At 36.7% G+C, this 20,319-nt stretch overlaps 1 protein-coding gene across 2 annotated transcripts in view; it reads left to right on the top strand.

Annotated features, from left to right (window-relative positions):
• Positions 1 to 792: 792 nt before the first annotated feature.
• tbc1d4 (TBC1 domain family, member 4) overlaps positions 793 to 20,319 on the top strand; it is a 211,357-nt gene continuing 191,830 nt past the window's right edge. For both annotated transcript variants that reach the window (XM_039745342.1, XM_039745341.1), the window contains exon 1: positions 793 to 1,846. In XM_039745342.1, coding sequence (XP_039601276.1) covers positions 1,436 to 1,846 — 411 coding nt within the window. In that variant the 5' untranslated portion in view covers positions 793 to 1,435. The remainder of the gene's footprint in view (positions 1,847 to 20,319) is intronic.

The raw sequence follows: 20,319 nt of genomic DNA, 5'->3' as shown, positions 1-20,319 counted from the left end.
GTGATGGTGTGTATTTAATCAATGTGGTTATGTTGGGGCTGGAAGCAGCAACACATTTTAAATCTCCCTATACACGTATAGTCTGGCCGCTCCTGATTCAGAACATTTCTTGGCTTTGTGGTACAATGGCGTGAAACTGTTCAGCGCAATAAAGTGCAACTCTGAACAAGCCCTTGCCGAAAGTAAACAGGGGTGTGACCAAGTTTTAAAGCGTTCGTTTATAAAACGAAATGTTACAGGCTCACTCCCCTTCTTTTTGTGCACGGCGAGACTAAAGTTTAGTGCTCAAGCAGCACAAAAAACACACAGACTCGTGCTCTTAACAGTATTCGTTTAAGTAGAATAGTAATGGTGTGTAGTTAGTACATTTTCAGGAACAGCACAGATTAAAAGACAAAGCTAATAATTTCAGAGAAACGGTAATCTCGCATTCATGTGAAATTCTATCTTCAGTGTGCGTCCCTTTTACAGAAAAGATCTCCCATGTACTTTTGTGATAGTTTTCTAGTTTTTATTAGATGCGACAGATAAACAACTGTAAACATTCAGTTCTTGTTGCGGGAAACAATTTCTGAGTATCATAACATTTCTTTTCGAAATCTCCGCCCTACGCTAAATTTACAGTACTGTATCTCTCCACCTACAAGTAGGCGTGTTAACAAGATAATGGGGGCGTGGTGAGATAAGACACACCCCTCTATGCCACCCTCGCGCAGCGCGCTCACTCAAATGCAACACAGAAGGATTCAGCTACCTGGTGGCTTAAAGTCAAGATGGGCCGGGGACTCCTAAGGGAGTCATCGTGCGCGCGCGAGAGAGCGCGCTCTGCGTGTGTTCATGCAGTTTCTCCTCCTGGCGTGTGGACGCAGCAGCGCCTCCTCGCCGAGTCACGTCCCATTCCTCCGCCTCCTCCTTCAACAACTGGCCAGACCGGCCGCCCTACTCCTCAGCGCTGTGCATAAAACAAAAGCATTTGCAAATCGTCGACGAGGCGTGCAGAGTAGCACGAGGGTCGTTTAACAGCGGGTATGGGGTAAGCCTCGGCCACTTGTCGCAGTTCACCCCCCAAGTGGCATTTAAATATATGCTTGGCCAGAGGCGGCGGCCACGTTTTTAAGGTCGCTTTGCTTTTAGGAGTAAACGAAGTGGGAGGGAGCTGCATGCTAGCACAAACTTTTAAGGACGAGAACTGTGCACACTTTTTAGCTGCGCCAGGAGCACATGTCGCCGTGCTGCAGACAGACGCTCGCTGTCACATCGCGCGGTTGTACTTTTTAAGAGCCTGGATAACTGAGTCCTCGTTGCGTCGGGAGCGAGCAGTGACTTGTCAAACTTGTTACATCCATTAAATAAACTGACACGACCCCAGTACCCCATACGCCTCTGCAGAATTTGATCAGCACACTCCTGCCGCTGCTGCACGTTTTGGGCGACAATGGAGCAGGAAAACCTGCAATCGACCGAGAAAGCTGGGATTTCTATCAAGGTGGAGAAGAGGTTTCGTATCTGGTACATGGGCTGGTCATCCCTTGACAGCAGGGTCACCATGCCCATGCTGCCCTGGCTCATGGCAGAGATCCGCCGAAGGAGTGAGAAGAGTGAAGCAGGCGCAACCCAGCAGAGAGAAGTACTGCTGTCTCTCACGCCACCTCTCGTCCGCTGCGTCCCCGCCACCAACAACAGCAGCTCGTCCGTATTCATCTTTGAGCACAAGGCGCACAACATTTTCAAATTCATCCGCAACAGCCATGACCTCACCTACTTCGCTTATCTCATCCGGACCCAACCGGACAATCCCGAGTCGGAGATGGCATGTCATGTGTTCAAGGCGTGCGACCCAGAACAGGTGAGCGTCAGGTTGTGTCATTCGAGTCCTCTGATGTTGACATGCCTACTGCCTGGTGCCAGGCAGGACAGACATTGATGCATGCTTCAGCGCTGCTTTTATTCGTCTTTTTATTACACAAAAGAGCTGTACTTACCTGAGCAGGTGCACTTATTTACTTTTATATAATACATTCATTCTTTTATTATACTTAAGTAGCTAATTTTAGTTGTGCATACCCAACCCTTTCATTAAGTCGTGCTGATGATTATGTTTAAAGGGTCACTCCGTCCAGTTTTTACAGAGTTTTGTATTTTCATATACTTCATATCTTTGTTCTGTGTTTGTTTTATTCCATAAATATCAACTGACTGTTAATCATAAATGCATTTTGTCTACCTTACTGCCCATTAAGCTGTTGTGGTCTATAGTTCTTGCTAAGCATATAAATAGTCATTGCTGAACTGTCACTTGAGAAACTACTTTTTTCCGTGCAGGCTGGCTTTAAATGTAATTTCTCTGACAAATATAGGCTACTTGCAGAAAGCATTGTACATTGTTGTGATTTTTTTTCTGCTTAAGATGCACAAGTATATGAAGAATAAAACTGATGAAACATTCTCCATCTGCTTAATTCAGTCCATGTTTGCTGGGGGCCAAAGCATGTCCCAACAGCACTGGACACAAGGCAGGAAAGAGCCCTAAACTGAAATCCATCAAATTTGTGTGATTTATCGCACATAACCACATTTATACTCGCACAGAGCCAGTATGGATATTCTAGGTAACCTAACCTGTATGCCTTCTGGGATGTGGGAGAAAATGTAACACAAAAAATTCCACCCCGACAACATGTGGATTCCACCAATAAAACACCTTGGCTTGAAATTCTAGCTTAAAGTGCTTGATCCACAAAGCAGCACCAGCACTAACCGCTACTGTAACATGTCAGTCCTGATCTGAAGTAACTGTTAGAAAAGTTATCAATAATAAGGTATTAGCTTAATAGACAGTATGTTTTAAATGCTGACATGTTAGAACACGCCTTATGTTATCTTCATTAATTTTCTGTGCTTATCTACTGCAGCTTAGTGTTTCTGGATTCCAAACCTTGTGCGTGTTCTAAATCGGTGAGATTTTTGAAATGAAAAAAAAAAAAGAACAGTACTTAAGAAACTAGATCGAAACAGGTGATTCATTTATATGGATTTAATTACCAAGACAGATAGTACCTTAAAATCATTCCTAGGCAAAGAATTCTAGGGAATAGGAACCTTAAAGCTGAATAACAATCTTCAGAGAGTCATGCAATTGGCTTTTGCAACAGTAAAAAGATGATCATGAGATGATTGATGTATGCAGAATAAACACTTATTTGGGCATTAGAACAAAACAGCTGTAGATGTTGCAGACTAAGATAATTCAATATGAGGAAGCTTTTGTATAGGAGCCAGATGAGGTAATGTGATCATAACATGTTGTTTGGGTTAAGGCTGTTGGCAGGAGCATTCTTAAGCTTTTGATACTTTGTATAGCAAGACAAAAAATAAGAGAATGGCAGTTGTTCAACAAAGATGGGGCACAAATGTTGGGAACACGCGTCTGCTTTACAGAATATTATGTTACAATCTATTTTTGTCTGTATCTCTAAGGTTCATTTATTTGTTTTCTGCATCCACAATTTTCAGGACTTGGGAGCCTGTCCTTGAAGGAGCAGATCCAAAACATAAACAAACTGTAAGCAGTAAGCCAGCCCGGTGCAGAATACTATGCATAAACCCACGATCATTTATAGCAGGTGAATTTTTAGTCAGCATTTTACTTGAGAGCATGTCTTTGAACTGTACAGCAAATATATTCTACAGTATATTAAAGGAAGCTCATCAGATATCAAACTGGCTGTGAGGCGTTGTGTCACTGCACATCACATAACACTCTTACTTGTTTGTAAGACATGTTATTAAATAAATAATTAGAACTCTACATTAGCTCTGTCCTTCCAGTGTTTGGTTTTATACAAAGTTAAAAAAACTTTTTTAAAAGACTGACTTTAACAGTTAAGTTTGTTATCTTTGAATTTCTGTTTTATTCATTGTTGTTTGCTTAAGAATATTTTAAATTTCAAGACTTTGTTAAGTGTGTAATCCATTTATGCCCATGTATTTTATTACATATTTCTAGGTGGTCAGTTGACTTCTGTAATGTTGTAACTCATTGCCTTACTTCTTTTTTTTTTATTATTCCTCCACCTTTTACCATGGTAAAGTTAGCGTTACAGAGTATTTGACAGTTGTCAGAAAAACAAAACATATTTTAAGACTACCGTATTTATGCATTTTGCATGTCTTTCATATGTTAAATCCTTTATACTATTTTGGAATTTGGTCTCTCTGTATAATTTCAGCTTTGACAGTTTTCAGTTCTACTGCTTGCCAGAAGAAAATAATGCATTAATTTCAGACACTTTTTCTTATGTCTCAAGAAACAGAATACATTGCAACATTTTCATTTCTTGCTTTGGTGAGGAAATAATTTGAGTCTTTGCTGACATGCGACAGTGAATTGTGCATGTGTTAGTCCTTTATTCTGTTATCACATACATCAAACTTTATGGCAATTATCTTTTTTTCTGTTTTTTAGATTACTTAGCTTGCGCTGTAATTCCTGGGATCATTTGTTTTTAACAATATTTGTCTTCTGCTTTTGTGTTGGTTTGTGTTCGGCTTTCAATATGTGCCATTTAAGAAGGATATTAGTTAAAGGATAAGTTAATGGGTTCTCGAAAAAGGGGTGTTTTTTTGCAAGCCAACATCTGACACTTCATGGAAGACATTTTTTTGTGAAAATGAGAGCTTTGCCACTTCTATTTGGACACATTTATTAAGTTTGAACTTTTTTGCTTGTCCTGCCAGCCCTATGACTACAATTGTAAATTGCTCAGAGAGCTGTGATTTTCTGAAATTACCAAATACAGCATCACTTAACAAAACAGTTACTTTAACAGATGACAGTTGCTTAAATCTTGGGTTCTATCACACCACTTCATAGTTAACTTTATTTTAAACAATCCCCATCCCTATTGGTAATAAAATTTTCAGTTCATTCTGTTTACCTTGCAGCAGAACTTGTGTCTTCTACAGCATGCAGAACCCATTTGTCTGCCTTAATTTGCCACAGAACACTTAGTGTTGTGTCATTGATGTTACCGATGGAAACATCTTCTACTAGCATTCTATGAAGAACCATTTGTTGGTCCACAGTAGTTTCTTGAGTCTGACTATATAAGCTAACTTGCTAATCTTAGATCTGAAGTAGATGGCATCAAAGAAGAACAGGAATAACAACTAGGCTGATCTGCTCTCTACAGTCCAGTGTTACATAACGAGATTTGGAGGTAAACATTCTACATTGTGAACTTGGCACCCTTAAGGCAAAGCTTGTCAATTAGTAGGGAATTGTTTGTTAGGAAAACCTGAAAATCCACCTAAAGATAGCCTGGAGGGTGATAATTAGAGTTCCTTCTTTGCCTTTCTTGTGTCCATAATGGCTCCCAAAATTGACAGACTTTTCCCTAGAAGTGATGTATGGTGTGTGCTAGGTGTGTCAAATCAAATGGGCCTTGTCTCCATTATTAATTTTTAAGGCACATAGACCTCTGACCAATTGTGGAAGAATGTAACCACATTTAAGAGATTTTATTTGATGATTCTTAGGTTTATTTTTCCTGATTTTACTAATTTTACTGTGTAGCACAGAACAAGTGGACCCATCATTAGCACACTTCACATACGACTAAATGGAAGAGACTGAAAGAAGTCCATCATGACAGTCTTCAACCTGCATGTTTTCTGCTGTTGTCCTCTCAAAATGCTCTTTACTGTCTTGCTCTCCTTCATTCTTTAGCCATGGTCCTTTACTTGTTGTTTTTCACTTTCCCATGGTAGGGGTGCCAGGAGTTATCTAGCTGTAATTTTATCACCAAGTACATTTTATATTTCACTTCTCCAATTTATTCCAGGAGAGTTTAGCCTATTTTTTAGGGGAATAATTTTCCCACAGGGTTGGTGATTTATGTGTTTGATGCCTTGAATAGATTGTGGGCCACAAATTCTCAAGTTTCTGATTACTGCAGTAACCGGGTTTGGTTTATATAAACAGCAGGGCATCTGCAGCACTGTTGGGGTGTGGATTATTTAAGGATAGGGCTGATGTGTTTAAGATTACAGTAGTAGTAGTAGTGAGAAGATTTGGGCAATCATAGATTTGATGCTGAGCTGGTTCAAGCCTTATTTGAAGACCTTGGCTGCTGCATGTCTTCTATTCTGTCTATATCATTTGTTTATACAAGGCTTATGAGGACTTATTTAGGAATAATAATTAACTGGAACAAATCATGTCTTCTGTTGGTTACTTTCCTGAATCTATTCCAGTCCCTAAAAGATTCAGATATCTTATAGATATCTAGACAGTGAAGATGGAAGAACTGGCTTTGGTGTTTCAGACTCAGTTATAGGAAAGATGCAAATTCACAAAAAGGCTTTATGAATACTTTTTGTGAATCAGATAAGACTGGGTTTCATTTGTTTACTTTTTTTTTATATAAAACATTTACATAAGTGCCATACCATACCATTTTCTAAGCCTACTTAATCCTGAGCAGGGTCAAGCTGGAGCCTGTCCTTGCAAGGAAGTATCAAAGTTTATCAGGAGACAGACTTTCAAAGGCAGATATACACTTTGTGTCTTTTAGTAGTACAGTATGCAACTGACAGCTTGATCATCTTTATTTCCAAAAGACTAGCGTATGTGATAGCACTAATTCTCAGAATCATTGCACTTGTTGTATTTCATGGCTTTAAAATGTATTCTTATGTGCTTTTCATAGCGCCTAATGATTTTTTCCTCTGTGAAATATGTTGCGTAAAATAAAGAGCAATTTTACTGGACAGATGATGATAATATTACTGAGCAATGGTGATCTTTGTAATTGCAGGATAAATATGGACACAAGTATGGAGAGTTTGAGTAGTGTGTGATTCTCCTAGTATCCCCCTTTTGTTTTACTGCTTTAACCTTTTTTGTTTGTCAGTGTATGTTTTGAGCCTTTTTGATTTTGTATAGAGCAGTTACATCACAGTTATCAATCTATTAGCACGATTCAGATTTAGGATAATGACCAGATTATATTTTTATCTCTTGTTAGAGAACTTTATCATTTAGTGTTTTTATTTTGTTCCTGATATTAGCACAAAAGTAACATTATGTATTATGGGATGTCTTAAACTACCTACATCAAACAGTTTGTCAGAAGATGAGAATTTTATCACCTCAAAGTTCCCAACTTTATATTGTACATTTTTGTCATGCAATTTTGTTTTATTTTGAGAATGTGGTGGAATTATACCTGTATTATTTTAACAGGTAATTTGAAGGAGATCTTGACAAGTATGTCAGAAAGAATCTTTCTCTTTCTCTCTCCCTTTCCCTTCTTTGAAATTCTAGGGGGGGTTTGTATTCTTTAAAATGACTTTGTTCAGGTTCTCAGATACACTTTTGATTACAGGATATATTTAGTGAATTATACAAGGGATGCACTTAAAAGTAACATATCTCTTTTTTCCATTTTATTGAATTTATTAAAAGCAAGTAACATTACATACAAGCAAGTGAAACTTGACAAAACGTAAGTTCAGTTCAACCCCCACCCATGATAAAGAGAGGAAGGCCAACAGTCAGAGTAAAACTTTAAGAGTAGAACAAAGGGGGAAGAATCCTTTTCCCCAATATAAATACTTATTCTAAAATGTTATTAATTAGATCCTGCCATGTTTTAAAAAAAGTTTTAAACAAATCCTCTAAGTGAGCATCAGATTTTTTCCAATTTCAAATAGTATATAACATCAGTTACCCACTGACTTAAAAGGGTGGGCTAGGATTCTTCCAGTTGAGCAAGATAAGTCTACATGCTAATAGTGAAGTAAAGGCAATTACAGTTTGTTTGTCCTTCTCCACTTTAGGCCCATTTGGGAGTCCACCAAACGCAGCTGTCAATGGATTAGGAGAGATTGTAAAACCAAGGCTGTCTGAAATGTATTTAAAGATTGTGGTCCAGAATGATGTTAATTTAGTGCATGCCCAAAACATATGGCCCAATGAGGCTAGAGCTCGATTACAACATTCGCAGGTTGGATCTTGACCTTGAAGTATTTTGGATATTTTTAAACAAGGCAGATGTGCTTGATAAAAGATTTTAAGTTGAAGAATTGTATGCTTTGCCCATATGAAGTGCGAGTGAATTCTGTGCACGGCTGCCTTCCACTCCTTTTCTGAAATGTTGAGTAAGAGATCCTTTTCCCACTCTACTCTGGGATTTTTGAAAGAAAAGGACTTTAAAATGTTTATCCAGTCATGCTTCATTCATTAGGACTATGGAACCAATGTAGGAAGTACTTCAAGATAGAGAAGCTTTTATCTGTGGCACCTCTACACCCTTTTTCCACCCTCTCAAACTTACACAGTTTTTAATGTTTGAAAACATACAGGGTTAAATCACTTAGAGATTTGAACATAGATAATGTCTTTGCATCCTTTGCACAATTACATTCCAAATGAAACTTCCCATCACCACTATTTCCAAATTAGAAACTTTGCCAAGCAAAATCTGCCCAATTGTCCTCCCCTCCCACCTACTTCTATTCAAGAAGAAATATTGATCAGTCTTGAGGGCCCAGACAACATGTCTATAATATATAATACAGTAAATAATTTATACAGGTTCCTGAGTTTTAGGTCAGTGAAAGTGACAAGTGCAGATCAAGAAGTACTTGTTGTCCCTGGCCATCGGACCTTACTTTTATTCTATGTTAATTAGTGTTCCCTAATTTTAATTATTTATTGTCTTTTTTTTCATTCTTCATCATGTAAAGCACTTTGAGCTACATTGCTATATAAATAAATGTTGTTGTTGCTAAGAGTATCTATCACCTCATTGGGCTCACTTCCTATGACAAACATGTCAAGTAATATTTGCCTTCAAATGCAAATGTTTATCAAGACAGTCAGTAAGAATTGAAGATAGATAGGGCTATTTAGCTCTGGTCCTTAAAGTCTGCATTGGGTGCAGGTTTTCATTCTAACCAGTGTCGTAATTAGAAGCCAGACCGAGCAGATAATGAAACTTGCTATGGTATTTAATTATGTGGCTTGTTAGTGCTTTCATTTTTTTCCAAGGCAAATATTTATCATATTCTAGATTTTTAATTTTCTGAGAACATTATCCATATGTTTTGTGGTTCGGAACACATTTGTACCTTTTGGTCCTTCTTTCTTATTTATTTCAAAACAGTGCAATAACACAGATACTACTTGCTGAATGCACATAGGTTTAAATGGAAACAAATTAGCTGGAGAGCTGGCAACTCTTTTGTCATTTGCACCTCATTAGTAACTGATGGTTGATTAAGAAAACAGGCAGTTAAAATCCTAATACAGCTGTTTAAAAGTAAAATGGGAAATTAAGCGTTCTGAATCATAACAAACAAGATATATAAAACTAAGCCCAAAAAACATATTGCTTTAGTAGTAAATAAATGGTTTTGATAAAAATTTTGGTTAAAGCAAAATCCATTAGCCACTGCAGTCCTCCAAGACATTAAGAGGATGTTTAGCTTAGGCAACTTTGACTAAATGATGATTTTGTTATACTAGTTCTAGTGGAACAGGATGTTATAATCTGCTGGTGGTGGAAAAGTAAAGACGACAATTGCCCCAGAAACATGACTCGGATTAATAAGGGTACAGTGCTTATTGTAAAAAGTATATGATTAACAACACATGTAAGCACTCAATTTGGAAAAACCTTACACTAAAACCGACAAACTAAAGGATTTAGATATTATAGTGATTAATCAGTCTTGGAACAAAATATCACATGAGTAGTGATACAGAAAAAAACACTGAAAAGGATCAGTAGCTTCATGCAGATTATTAGGAGATTTTACTAAACTTGCAATATTTGTTAACCTTACCATAAGGGAAATATTCCTTAGTGAAACATCTTACAGAGGAGCTAAAAAACTAACCTGTTGCAAGATAGGCATAAAGGCAATGAGAACTCAGCTTTAAATGAAAAGCCCAGCAGAATTTCCTGGTTCACAAGTGGAAATGCTCAATCATAGTCAATGCCCAATAATCTGAGTTTTTGTGAGGTTTAAATAAGACAGTATTAGGCAACAGTAAACAAAGGAAAGCAATTAGTAAACAATCAACAAAGGGAAGGAAATCTAATAGAAAATAATTAATTACTTCCTTGTAGTATTTGTTAGTAACATTACGCCCAAGTTCAAATAGGATGATACAATCAACAACGAATTAGAAAGCAAGCAAAAAAATTAAAAGAAACAACGGGGATGGCACCCCAGCACAGTTATGCAGGAGTAGACAGAACTTCTGCTGTAGTTGCAGGAAAATCTCTCAGAGTTACCAAGCAACTGATAAACCTTGTTTAATGTTATGGTTATACACAGTAATATTCTACATGTCATTTCATTTCTTTGCTACATGTGTTGATTACTGACAGCTTTCTTTAGTCCCTGTCCACACAGACATCTGAACTGAGTGTTTTTATGCCGTCTGTAGCATCAAGTGAGTGCGGTTCTAATTAAAAGCATTTGTCTGCTCATTGCAGTGAATCAGACAGTCCACATGGGCTTTCATCGCTTGCGTTCAGTTGGATGTGTGTTCGGATGGCATCAAAAAAGCGTAGCATGCAGCTTTTTCTTGGCATCAATTTCTGCCAAAATTCCAATGAGTGTGAAGAAAATGGCTTTATTGCATTTACATGTCATTCATCTAATGTTCTGGAGGACCGGATATCCAAAAGAATGGATCTCTGGCAGAATCCTTCAGCAGTGTCAGTCCATAGCTGTTCTGTTGGCTCTGGCATGACAATACAACATGAGATATTTATGCACAGTTACTAAACAGTGGTCTTTCCCAGTAGGTACTAGAAATATGTGTGTGTGTGTATACACACATACATTATCAATACACACATAATCATCAAAATAATAATGATAATAATGGAGAACTCAAAACAGTTTGTAGGTTTGTGCTAGTGACATAACTTTAGCTATTATGAAGTATTAATGCAAGTGGGTGAGTGCATACGCAAGTACTGTTTGTATATTGTCAACCATAAAGTGACAAGTAGCCTCTCTTTTAACACTGATGCGCATATTGGTTGACCGGAATGTAATGTGGTATTGTACCATCTGCAGCAGGCAATCAAAACTTGAAACTGACATCCAACAGTATTTGAAGAACTTATGTGGAAATTGTAACATTTTTTTTTTTATATATTTCACAAAATCTTTGTGATGTTTTCACTGTCTACGTCGCCGTTTTGTGTGGATTTTTAACACAAGGAGGTCAAGGTGCAGGTTTAATAAAGCAAACTGATCCATGTTTCATGAATCCAATGAACAATTAACCTCAAACCCCACAGGTTAAAAACAGTCTGGACTGCCTGATTACTGCCCCCCACAGGAAAACGCACGCAACTACAATCTGGGCTGCAGGTTGGTATTTAACAGGCAAATGAACGCAAATGTAATGTTGTATTGATGTCAATTAAGCGCCAGTACAAAATGCAACTTAAACACCTAGGTCACTCAGAGTGCATTAAACTAAAGTCTTTAGACTACGTCTAAGACAAAGTCTTTAGACTAAATTCCTTAGACTTAAGTGTTTGCTTTAAAGGGATAATTTTATTAATTCTGTAATTTCACACAAGTTATGAACAGGAATACTGCACCTAGAATAGATACAAGCTAGTATTTGTGCTTCATGTGCTTTATACTTATAGTCTAACTGGCCTTTAAAAAAGGGTTAACAATAAACTGTTCTATATTAAAATGTAATTGCATTACCACACACGTAATTAAACAGGGTTACCTTGGCTAAGTGTCAGTCTTTTAGTTGTCATATACAAAAGGGTTCCTTATCATTAGAAAAAACCCAGCTTTACTGGTAACTGTTCAATACTTCTTGTCAGAGAGCTTTGTTTTGCTACTAAAGGAGTGCTAAAAATGATTTTCACCACAATGCACAGGAAATCTGTTTTTGTATGTCGAATGAAGGCCTTTGGGAAATTGTCCTTGACCATTTTTAACACATACCATAAAATATTAAAGAAAAGTGAAGTTAAAAAAAGAGACACACACTTTTAGTGGAAGAAGGTCCATTTGTTGTCTTATTTGTAATAGCATTTGATATCTGTCTATAAACTATTAACTTTTCATTAGAGGTAAAATGTATCACAAAGTATAAGTAGCACAATGGCATCACCTGAGTTAATGAGGTAACTCAGGAGCAAAACATGCTTTTTGCAGAACATGCATTGTTCAGCTAATGAGACAGTGCAAGTTCTGAGTTACATACAAAATCGGGTTACAAAAGTTGACATGAATGGAACTTGTCCATAACCTGAGGACTGCCTGTAGTTACAAAGGTTGAATTCAGGTTTTCTGCATATATTGACTAATATCTATTAAACAAAATGACATGCTGAATTAGGATAACTTTCAAATGAGAACATGCTATTGGTTCTGTTTACCTCCCTGTTTAGTACATTTCTTTGTTCACCCATCTATACTGTACGTTTGCCATATCTGTGCTCAGTTGTACATGGGAATGTGGCAGAGCGGGTTTATGGTCTTCAGTGAAACGGCTTTTGCACAAGAAGCCAAATGTAAAACAAGTAAAACACTGAATGACAGCAACCATGTTATAGTCAGATAAGTTTTTGAAAGATAATTACATTGCTAATTGTAGCAATTTATGTTTACTGTTAAAAATACAGTATGATGTTCAGGGTATACAGAAATGCTTAAAAATAACTTTATTGAGTGTGTGGGAGGCCATGGGTTAAAAAAATTTAAAGTGTAAGTCTTCCTGTATGCATATCATTTAAAAAAGGTGTGTTTCAGTTGCACCATTTTGGAAATTTTGGAAACAATACATTTTATAACCCTCCTAACAGAACTTCCATTGAAACTCCTGATTGCAAAGCTTGTACGTGACTTTGGTGTTGTATGCTAAAGATTAAGTGATTAATTCTGTTTTATATGTATAGTTAGGACAATATGTGAGATTTATCCTAAATATGAGCTGAATAACATGCCCAATGAAAAACTGGTTTCAACACTTTTCTTATGATGTTTTAAATTATAAATGTTTGCACAGGTGCTTATAGTAAAAATGAACTTCTGTAAATAAGAAATCTCAGTTTAAAGAGATTGTTTGAAATGAAAACTATCTCCACTATTAACTTTATTTGTTACATTTGTATTTTGTGCAAATAAAATTATAGAAAAATAATAAAAAATTAAGCTTAATATGCATATTTCTTTCTTTTAAGAATTTGGACTGTGAATAAAGCTAGACATATGATGCAATATAGAGTGCAAACATTTGTTTTTCTATCTGGTCTTTTATATGATTAATTGTCTTTGGCACAGATATATGTTTATTCTATCTCTGCAAGGCAATGTGAATTGTATATCGTCAGTTGAAGCTGGGGGAGCTAGTGAAACATATTTCAACATGTTTGAAAGCAGTGCAAAGAGATGGAAAGAGAAAAACCGCTAAATAATCTGTTCTTTTGGACCATTTAATGAAAAAATCAAACAATATAAGGTGGAACTTGAAATGTGTATTTCCCTTTCATACCTCACCTGTTGCATATTTGTCTGTGTAAATAGTCCATGCCCTAGAGAAAAGTACACTTAATTCTTATAAGTTTCATCTTAATGCCTTTTGTTTATCTGATATTCAGAACATACTTTTTTTCTCTTAGTGTAAAATTTTTCTCTCGACCATTAATCAAGAGAATTTGATCCTATAATAGTGGGGTACCCAGAGCTGCCCGAGGTGTAATAAAGTGCAGGTGCAGTCATTGAATAAATTCCACAGGGGGAATAAGTTTGCCTCCAAACCAAAAATACACTGACTAAATCCACCATGTGGAGAAATTTTGCATACCTTTAGGCCTAGGAGTCGGCAGTATGACTAAAAATCCATGTCATGGTATTAATAAAAATTCTGAAGGTGTGTTAGATACTATTCAAATTGTATTTCTATATAGTTTACAGGTTGAAATGTATTTTAACAAATAACATGTATAAAAGATACATTTAATGTAATTGATAATTTAATTTCTGTTGGCGTACCTCTTGTCCATTGAAATGGTTATTAATGCTCTTCCACTCAAACAGATTTGATTGCTGGTGTTTGACAGTCTTGAGCTGATTAAAGTACAGTTTCTTTCTCTTTCGGCATCTCTCTTTCACAAATTCACTCGCCCAACCCGGGGCTGCCAAGCAAACAAGATAAGGTCACTAAATAAAGGTCCTCAGGGTGAAACAATTTAAAAAATAGAATATGTTCCTCAATGTACAAATGGAGAATGTGTGAAAAATGTGACTAAATTACATTCAACCGTGTGGATTTGCAAACTAGACAAACACATATCCGGCCCCATATATTAAATAGAAATCATAATTATGGTATACCACTACCTAGTGTTGTGGCTTAGTTTGCAATGAAGTGACCTTTGTTAACCACCAAATTAGCTTTGGGGTAATATTTGGCTATACGTCATTGTTGTGAAGATCAAACCAGTTAATTTTTACAGTTATAATCCAATAATTACTTCAGAGCCTTCTTTCTATATTTTTGAATTATATATTCATTTAAAGGAACTTGTTTGGTGGGTGAGCATTGGATGGTTGTTTCAGTATCTGGTCACTGGTAGAATAAATGTTGGATTTCTATTTTGACTCCAGTGGGTAAGTGTGACTTTATTTAGAATATTACCTGGTGAATGACTTCCCCAAATGCACAGTAAAGCAAGTAAACTGGAATACTTAATCATCTTGAGACCAGGCTTATTTTCTAGTAGAACTCCTAATACTGTTACTTCTTGTGTCCCTGAAGTGACTGAGAAAGCCATGACTGCTGTTCCTACATCTTTTTACTGCACTTGTGTTATTAAAAACTGCCAATATTGTTTGCCTTTGAACCTAAATGGTTATACCCATTACCATGTAAATTGTTGTTTTCTTGTTATGCTCCCCGGATATTGTTAAGAATCCAAGGCTAAAAGATAAAAAATGGAATTTGGTAATTTTAATGTGAAAAGTTCAAATTTATTTTGTAAACATAAGAAAGTAAACTTTTGTCATACTGCTTTGAATGCTTACCCGAGAGCTATGTTTTTATTTTATTCTTTACATTTCTATGCATAATGATATCATGAGTAAGCAGTTATTATATTGTTTATATCTTCAGCTTTTTCACATTTTGTTCCCAACTTAATTCTCAAAATTCACTTTAAATAAGTATAACACACTGTGCATGCTTCTAGACAATAGGTTTAACTTTAGCATTTAATAGAAAGGCAGAAGTACAAAAATAATAGCAAAGCCCCCTGCCCTGTTTTTCACATTTTAACAGTTCAAAATATTGCCCTTATATTGTAAATCTTTGTACTTGGTTTACCATTTATTGACAGAATTTAGCATTTTGGGCACAGTATTACATTTTATTTTTGGTACAAGGTTTTGTTTAAAAGATTCTTTTCAAAGAACGCCTTCCTGTCTTGGCTTCTATAAATATGTCATTAAGTAACTGCTGGGAAACTCTGTATTCTTGCTGCAGTAGGACCTTGAGTGGCCTTTTTTCTACTTCTAAACTGTTCACATTATTATCGATATCAGTGTTACACAGTGCTATGTACATTTTTGATTGTAATATTCTAAGTATATTTGATTGTAAGAAAACAAAGGTAACTACCATTTAAGCCCATTTTTTTACTTGACTGAATGTTAAATGCACGCCCTTTTCTAACATAGCAAAGGACAGTATAACTTGTCCTGTATTATTTTTAGGTTAGAGGACAGGCTATTCCTATTCTTTTGACACCAAGTGCTGTAGCCTGGTTGTTACACAGAACCAGGGGTGAATCTACAAAGAGTGGGAAATACCTTGCAGGATTAAGCAAATGGGTGCCTGTGCAATATATGATCATCAGTCTGTTAGGGAGCTAAGTCACTGGGGGCCTATGGGAGTCTTAAATTGGGTTTGCTCACAGGGGCTATCAAAAAGAGGGGCTATCAAGACCAAAGGTACAAGTTCCGACCTCTCTGTTGATGAACTTTGTAACCGTAGTTAACGAACCAGGTAATGCTCCAATCACACAAATATGGAAACTGTTATAACCATAGTGGGAAAAAAGGTTAAATGGTTGATTATGTCGGATAGATAAACAAAGTAGGGCTTGCCAGGAATCATAGTAATAGTATGGGCCAAAGTGAAAAAGAAAAATAATCTTAAAGAAAAATACAAAAACAAAGCTTTAGTCAGAACTCTAAGTCAAAAGTCAAAGCTTAGATTTTAGTGTCATTCATTTGTAATCTATACTAATAAAAGGCAAAGCCCTCACTGACTGACTCACTGACTCATCACTAATTCTCCAACTTCCCCTATAGGTAGAAGGCTGAAATTTGGCAGGCTCATTCCTTACAGCTTCCTTACAAAAGTTGGGCAGGTTTCATTTCGAAATTCTACGCGTAATGGTCATAACTGGAAGCTATTTTTCTGCATATACTGTAATGGAGTTGAGCTCGAAAGCTATTGGGAGCGGAGTTTCGTGTGACATCATCACGCCTCCCACGTAATCACGCAGTACGTAGAAAACCAGGAAGAGCTCCAAAAACCGCTGAAAAAAACATACATTATATAATTAAGAAGGCAGCGAAACAATTAGAAGTGAGCGAGTGACATATAAAACCATATTCAGCGGCTCACATGAACTGACGCAGTGCGCAGACAAAAAGCAACAGTTCCAAAGAGTGCTGAACAAAAACCGAATTACACTGCTACGCTCAAATAGACAAACCACACGCCGTGGCGCAATAGTAGAGGCTTTGCCTCTAGCGCTGGCGTCCGAGGTTCGATTCCCGAGAGGGGATGCACTGAATATGTACGCGCGCTTCCGATTCATTTTAGCCTCGCATCCCCTTGGTTTGAGACGTATGAAAAAATATGCGGTTAACGCAGAAAGACAGATCACCAATTGAAGCTTTATGAATAATGGATACTTTATTTGCGATCAATGATTGTTTTGGTAAAGCCATACTCGGTGTATTCATTGGATGAACGGTAAAAAAGTAAGAGCGAGGGGAGGGTAACTTATTGAGGCACGCAGGCAAAACCACAATAGCTCGTGGGATCGATGAACTGTAGTGCGCGTCAACTTGATCAAAATTGCGCGATCACATTTGAAAAAATATATCTTTTCAAGTTCTATTTAGTCCATATGTGTCAAACTCAAGGCCCGAGGCCACATCCGCCTGGTGTGTAATTATATCCGGCCCGCAAGATCATTTTATATATTATTGTTATTAATGGCCCGGGATATGAAGCGCTGGTAACACAATAAACTACAGATCCCATAATGCAGCGCTTCAGCTGCCTTGCGAACACTTACGCGTTAATCAAGTCTAGCTTATGATGCTGCAAGTTATTGCGAAGCTAGCCCACACAATGCCGAAGAGAAAAGGTGATTCTGAACATAGAGCCTTTAAAAACCGATGGGAGGCTGAGTGTGTCTCATTTGTGGAGCTAATGTGGCTGTAATTGCAGAATTTAATCTAAGACGGCACTATGAGACAAAACATCAAGATAACCTGAAAGACCTGAATGCAATGCACAAGAAACAGAAAGCAGAAGAGTTAAAGAAGAATCTGACACTTCAGCAGACGTTTTTACCGTGCAAAATCACAAAGTGATTTCAAGTGAAGCTACTTTTATGGGAGACACAAATGCACCAGTGCAGCTTGCCCCACTTTCCCTGTTGCCAAGTAATGTCGAACCAAGTTGGCATTACGATGTTCCCAAATACGCACTTTGCTGATAAACTGAGCGCACTGCGCACCGAGTTTGCACGGCGCTTTGGTGACTTTGAAGAACAAAAAAAGAATTTTGAGTTGTTTCGCAACCCATTTGCCGTCGATGTGGAAACTGCACCTGTGCAGATTCAGATGGAGGTGATTGAGCTGCAGTGTAATGGCACACTGAAGGCAAAGTACGATACTGCACGGCCCGCACAGTTTTTCACTCCATTCCGCACAAATGCTCCAGCTCCGTCTACATGCGGCTCGAACCTTGTGCATGTTTGGTACCACATATCTGTGTGAGAAGCTCTTCTCAGTCATGAAGACTAACAAAACAGCACACAGGAGTCGCCTCACTGATGAGCACCTGCAGTCCATCCTGAGAATCTCCACAACACAGAACCTCACACCAAACATAAACAAACTTGTTGCCAAAAAAAGATGCCAAGCGTCCAGCTCTGATAAAATGACATAAGAGCAAAGACAACTGAATGATTTGATTTGTTATTGCTGAAAAGAACAAATTTTATTTATATTTCCAGGTTTTGTTATGCACCATGTTCATATTTGAATTTGTATAATTTTGACAGGATATATTTTTATGAAGAGCAAAATCGTTTGGGGATATTAAAAATTTAAGTTTATTTTTTACATAAAATCACATAAGAGTAAAGAAATTTGAATGTTTGTTCTTTTAACGTTTACTTTATTTCTAACTTGTATAATTTAGACAGGATATATTTTTATGGAGAGCAAAATATTATAAGTTATTTAAGGTTTGAGTTGATTTATTCCGGAATAATATTCTGTCGACTAAATAAAAATTCCTTCTATTTAAAATTTAAATAGAACTTGAACAGATACGATCATAATATCCAGACTTGCACATGAGAGCGGGAGTCATCCGTTTTAACAAACAGCATATTGCACTGATACGAAATAGCCTGCCCATTTAATTATTTAGGAATGGATAAATAAATTAAGATTTTGTCTACATATATATATATACATATATGTGTGTGTGTGTGTGTGTGTATATGTAGATATGTATATATATGCGGATGTATGTGTATATATGTATGTATATATAATATATATGTATGTGTATGCGTTATTTTCAAAATGTTTCCTTTTCTTTTTCATTGCTTCTTTAACACACTACTTCTCCACAGCGAAGCGCGGGTATTTTGCTAGTTATTGGTATAAGCCAGATCTTGGATCCAGAGAAATGGGCTTCATCATCTGTTAAAGCCTGGGTAAAATTAAAAGAGTACAATCCAGTGACTAGCAGTGGGCATTACTGCAAAACACAGTGTGACTGTGCCTGTGCCATAACAGTCAAAAATTTATGACAGTGACAAAAAGACAACCTATAGATTGGTGTGATGATTATATCATAGCCATGAAGAAAAAATATTTATAACTGTTTCAGTGCTATAGTGTCATAAAATCAAAAGAAAAAAAGTCTGATGCATACATGTTCATATTCATAACAGAACTCCTCTCCTAGAATGTAGAGGCTCCAAATTTGTTCATCTGGTTTCTTTAGATGTTTGAGAAATTGTCATAGAATACTGGTAGCATATACTGTACATAATGTTTGAATCAGACACACAAGAGCAGCCCTTTAAGTTAAGGTCCTTAACCTTTCAAGTGAGTAAATATAACGAACCCTGGAAGAAATAATGCTTAAAGTCTATGATCCTTTGGATTTCAAATTCCTTATCTCCATCAGTATCCACCAGTGGAGGTGGTTAAGACAAATGACACATATAAGTATAAACAGGCTTTAAATGATAAATGGAAAATTTAAGATGGACTCTGAAATTCTAGGACGTGATAGCCTTAAAAATAACTGTCCCCACTTTTTTTATAACTGTATACAGACTTAACATGCAGGCCAATGTCCTGTCTTGTGAGCCACATTTTGTGCCTGAAATAATCAAATAACCCCCTTTAATTACATTTTTAAGATTGTGCATTGTGAAGAGTCTATGGCTGTTTCAGATAGTAATGGAATTGCCACTCACACCGCGTGCCATCCCTTTTGCCATTATTATCAAAGACAGCTTTCTTGTGTGCATAATTTTAAAAATTACACAAAAAAATTGCAGGGTTTGCCAAATTTCTGCCTGTTTCTTGTTTCCACTGGTATAATGTGCACCATTACTTTACATTTATTTATATTAAATTTTATTTGCCAATTAATTTGCCCAAACTGTAAGTTGTCCAGGTCCCTCTGTAATGATTAAGGTGTTCATTAAATTTCCATCACAGAAGATGTACAGGTCTGTTGCAACCTTAACTACACACGATCTCTGCTGCTACTTTCCTCAGATTATTCAGATCCTAATTAAACTTACATATGGTTACTCCAATTTTTTTGCACCATATAACTGGTAACTATGCTGTTTGTCTCTGTTCATAAATATTTCATACTTGACTAGACTTGTACAATTTGATAACTACTGTATATTATTTTGTATAATTTTTGAGTTAACCATTGAAGTTTGTAAATATTTTGTTCAAGAAATTGCT

Source organism: Polypterus senegalus, chromosome 2, assembly GCF_016835505.1.
Source record: "Polypterus senegalus isolate Bchr_013 chromosome 2, ASM1683550v1, whole genome shotgun sequence".
NCBI lineage: Eukaryota > Metazoa > Chordata > Cladistia > Polypteriformes > Polypteridae > Polypterus > Polypterus senegalus.
This window is presented reverse-complemented; position numbering and strand designations above follow the sequence as displayed.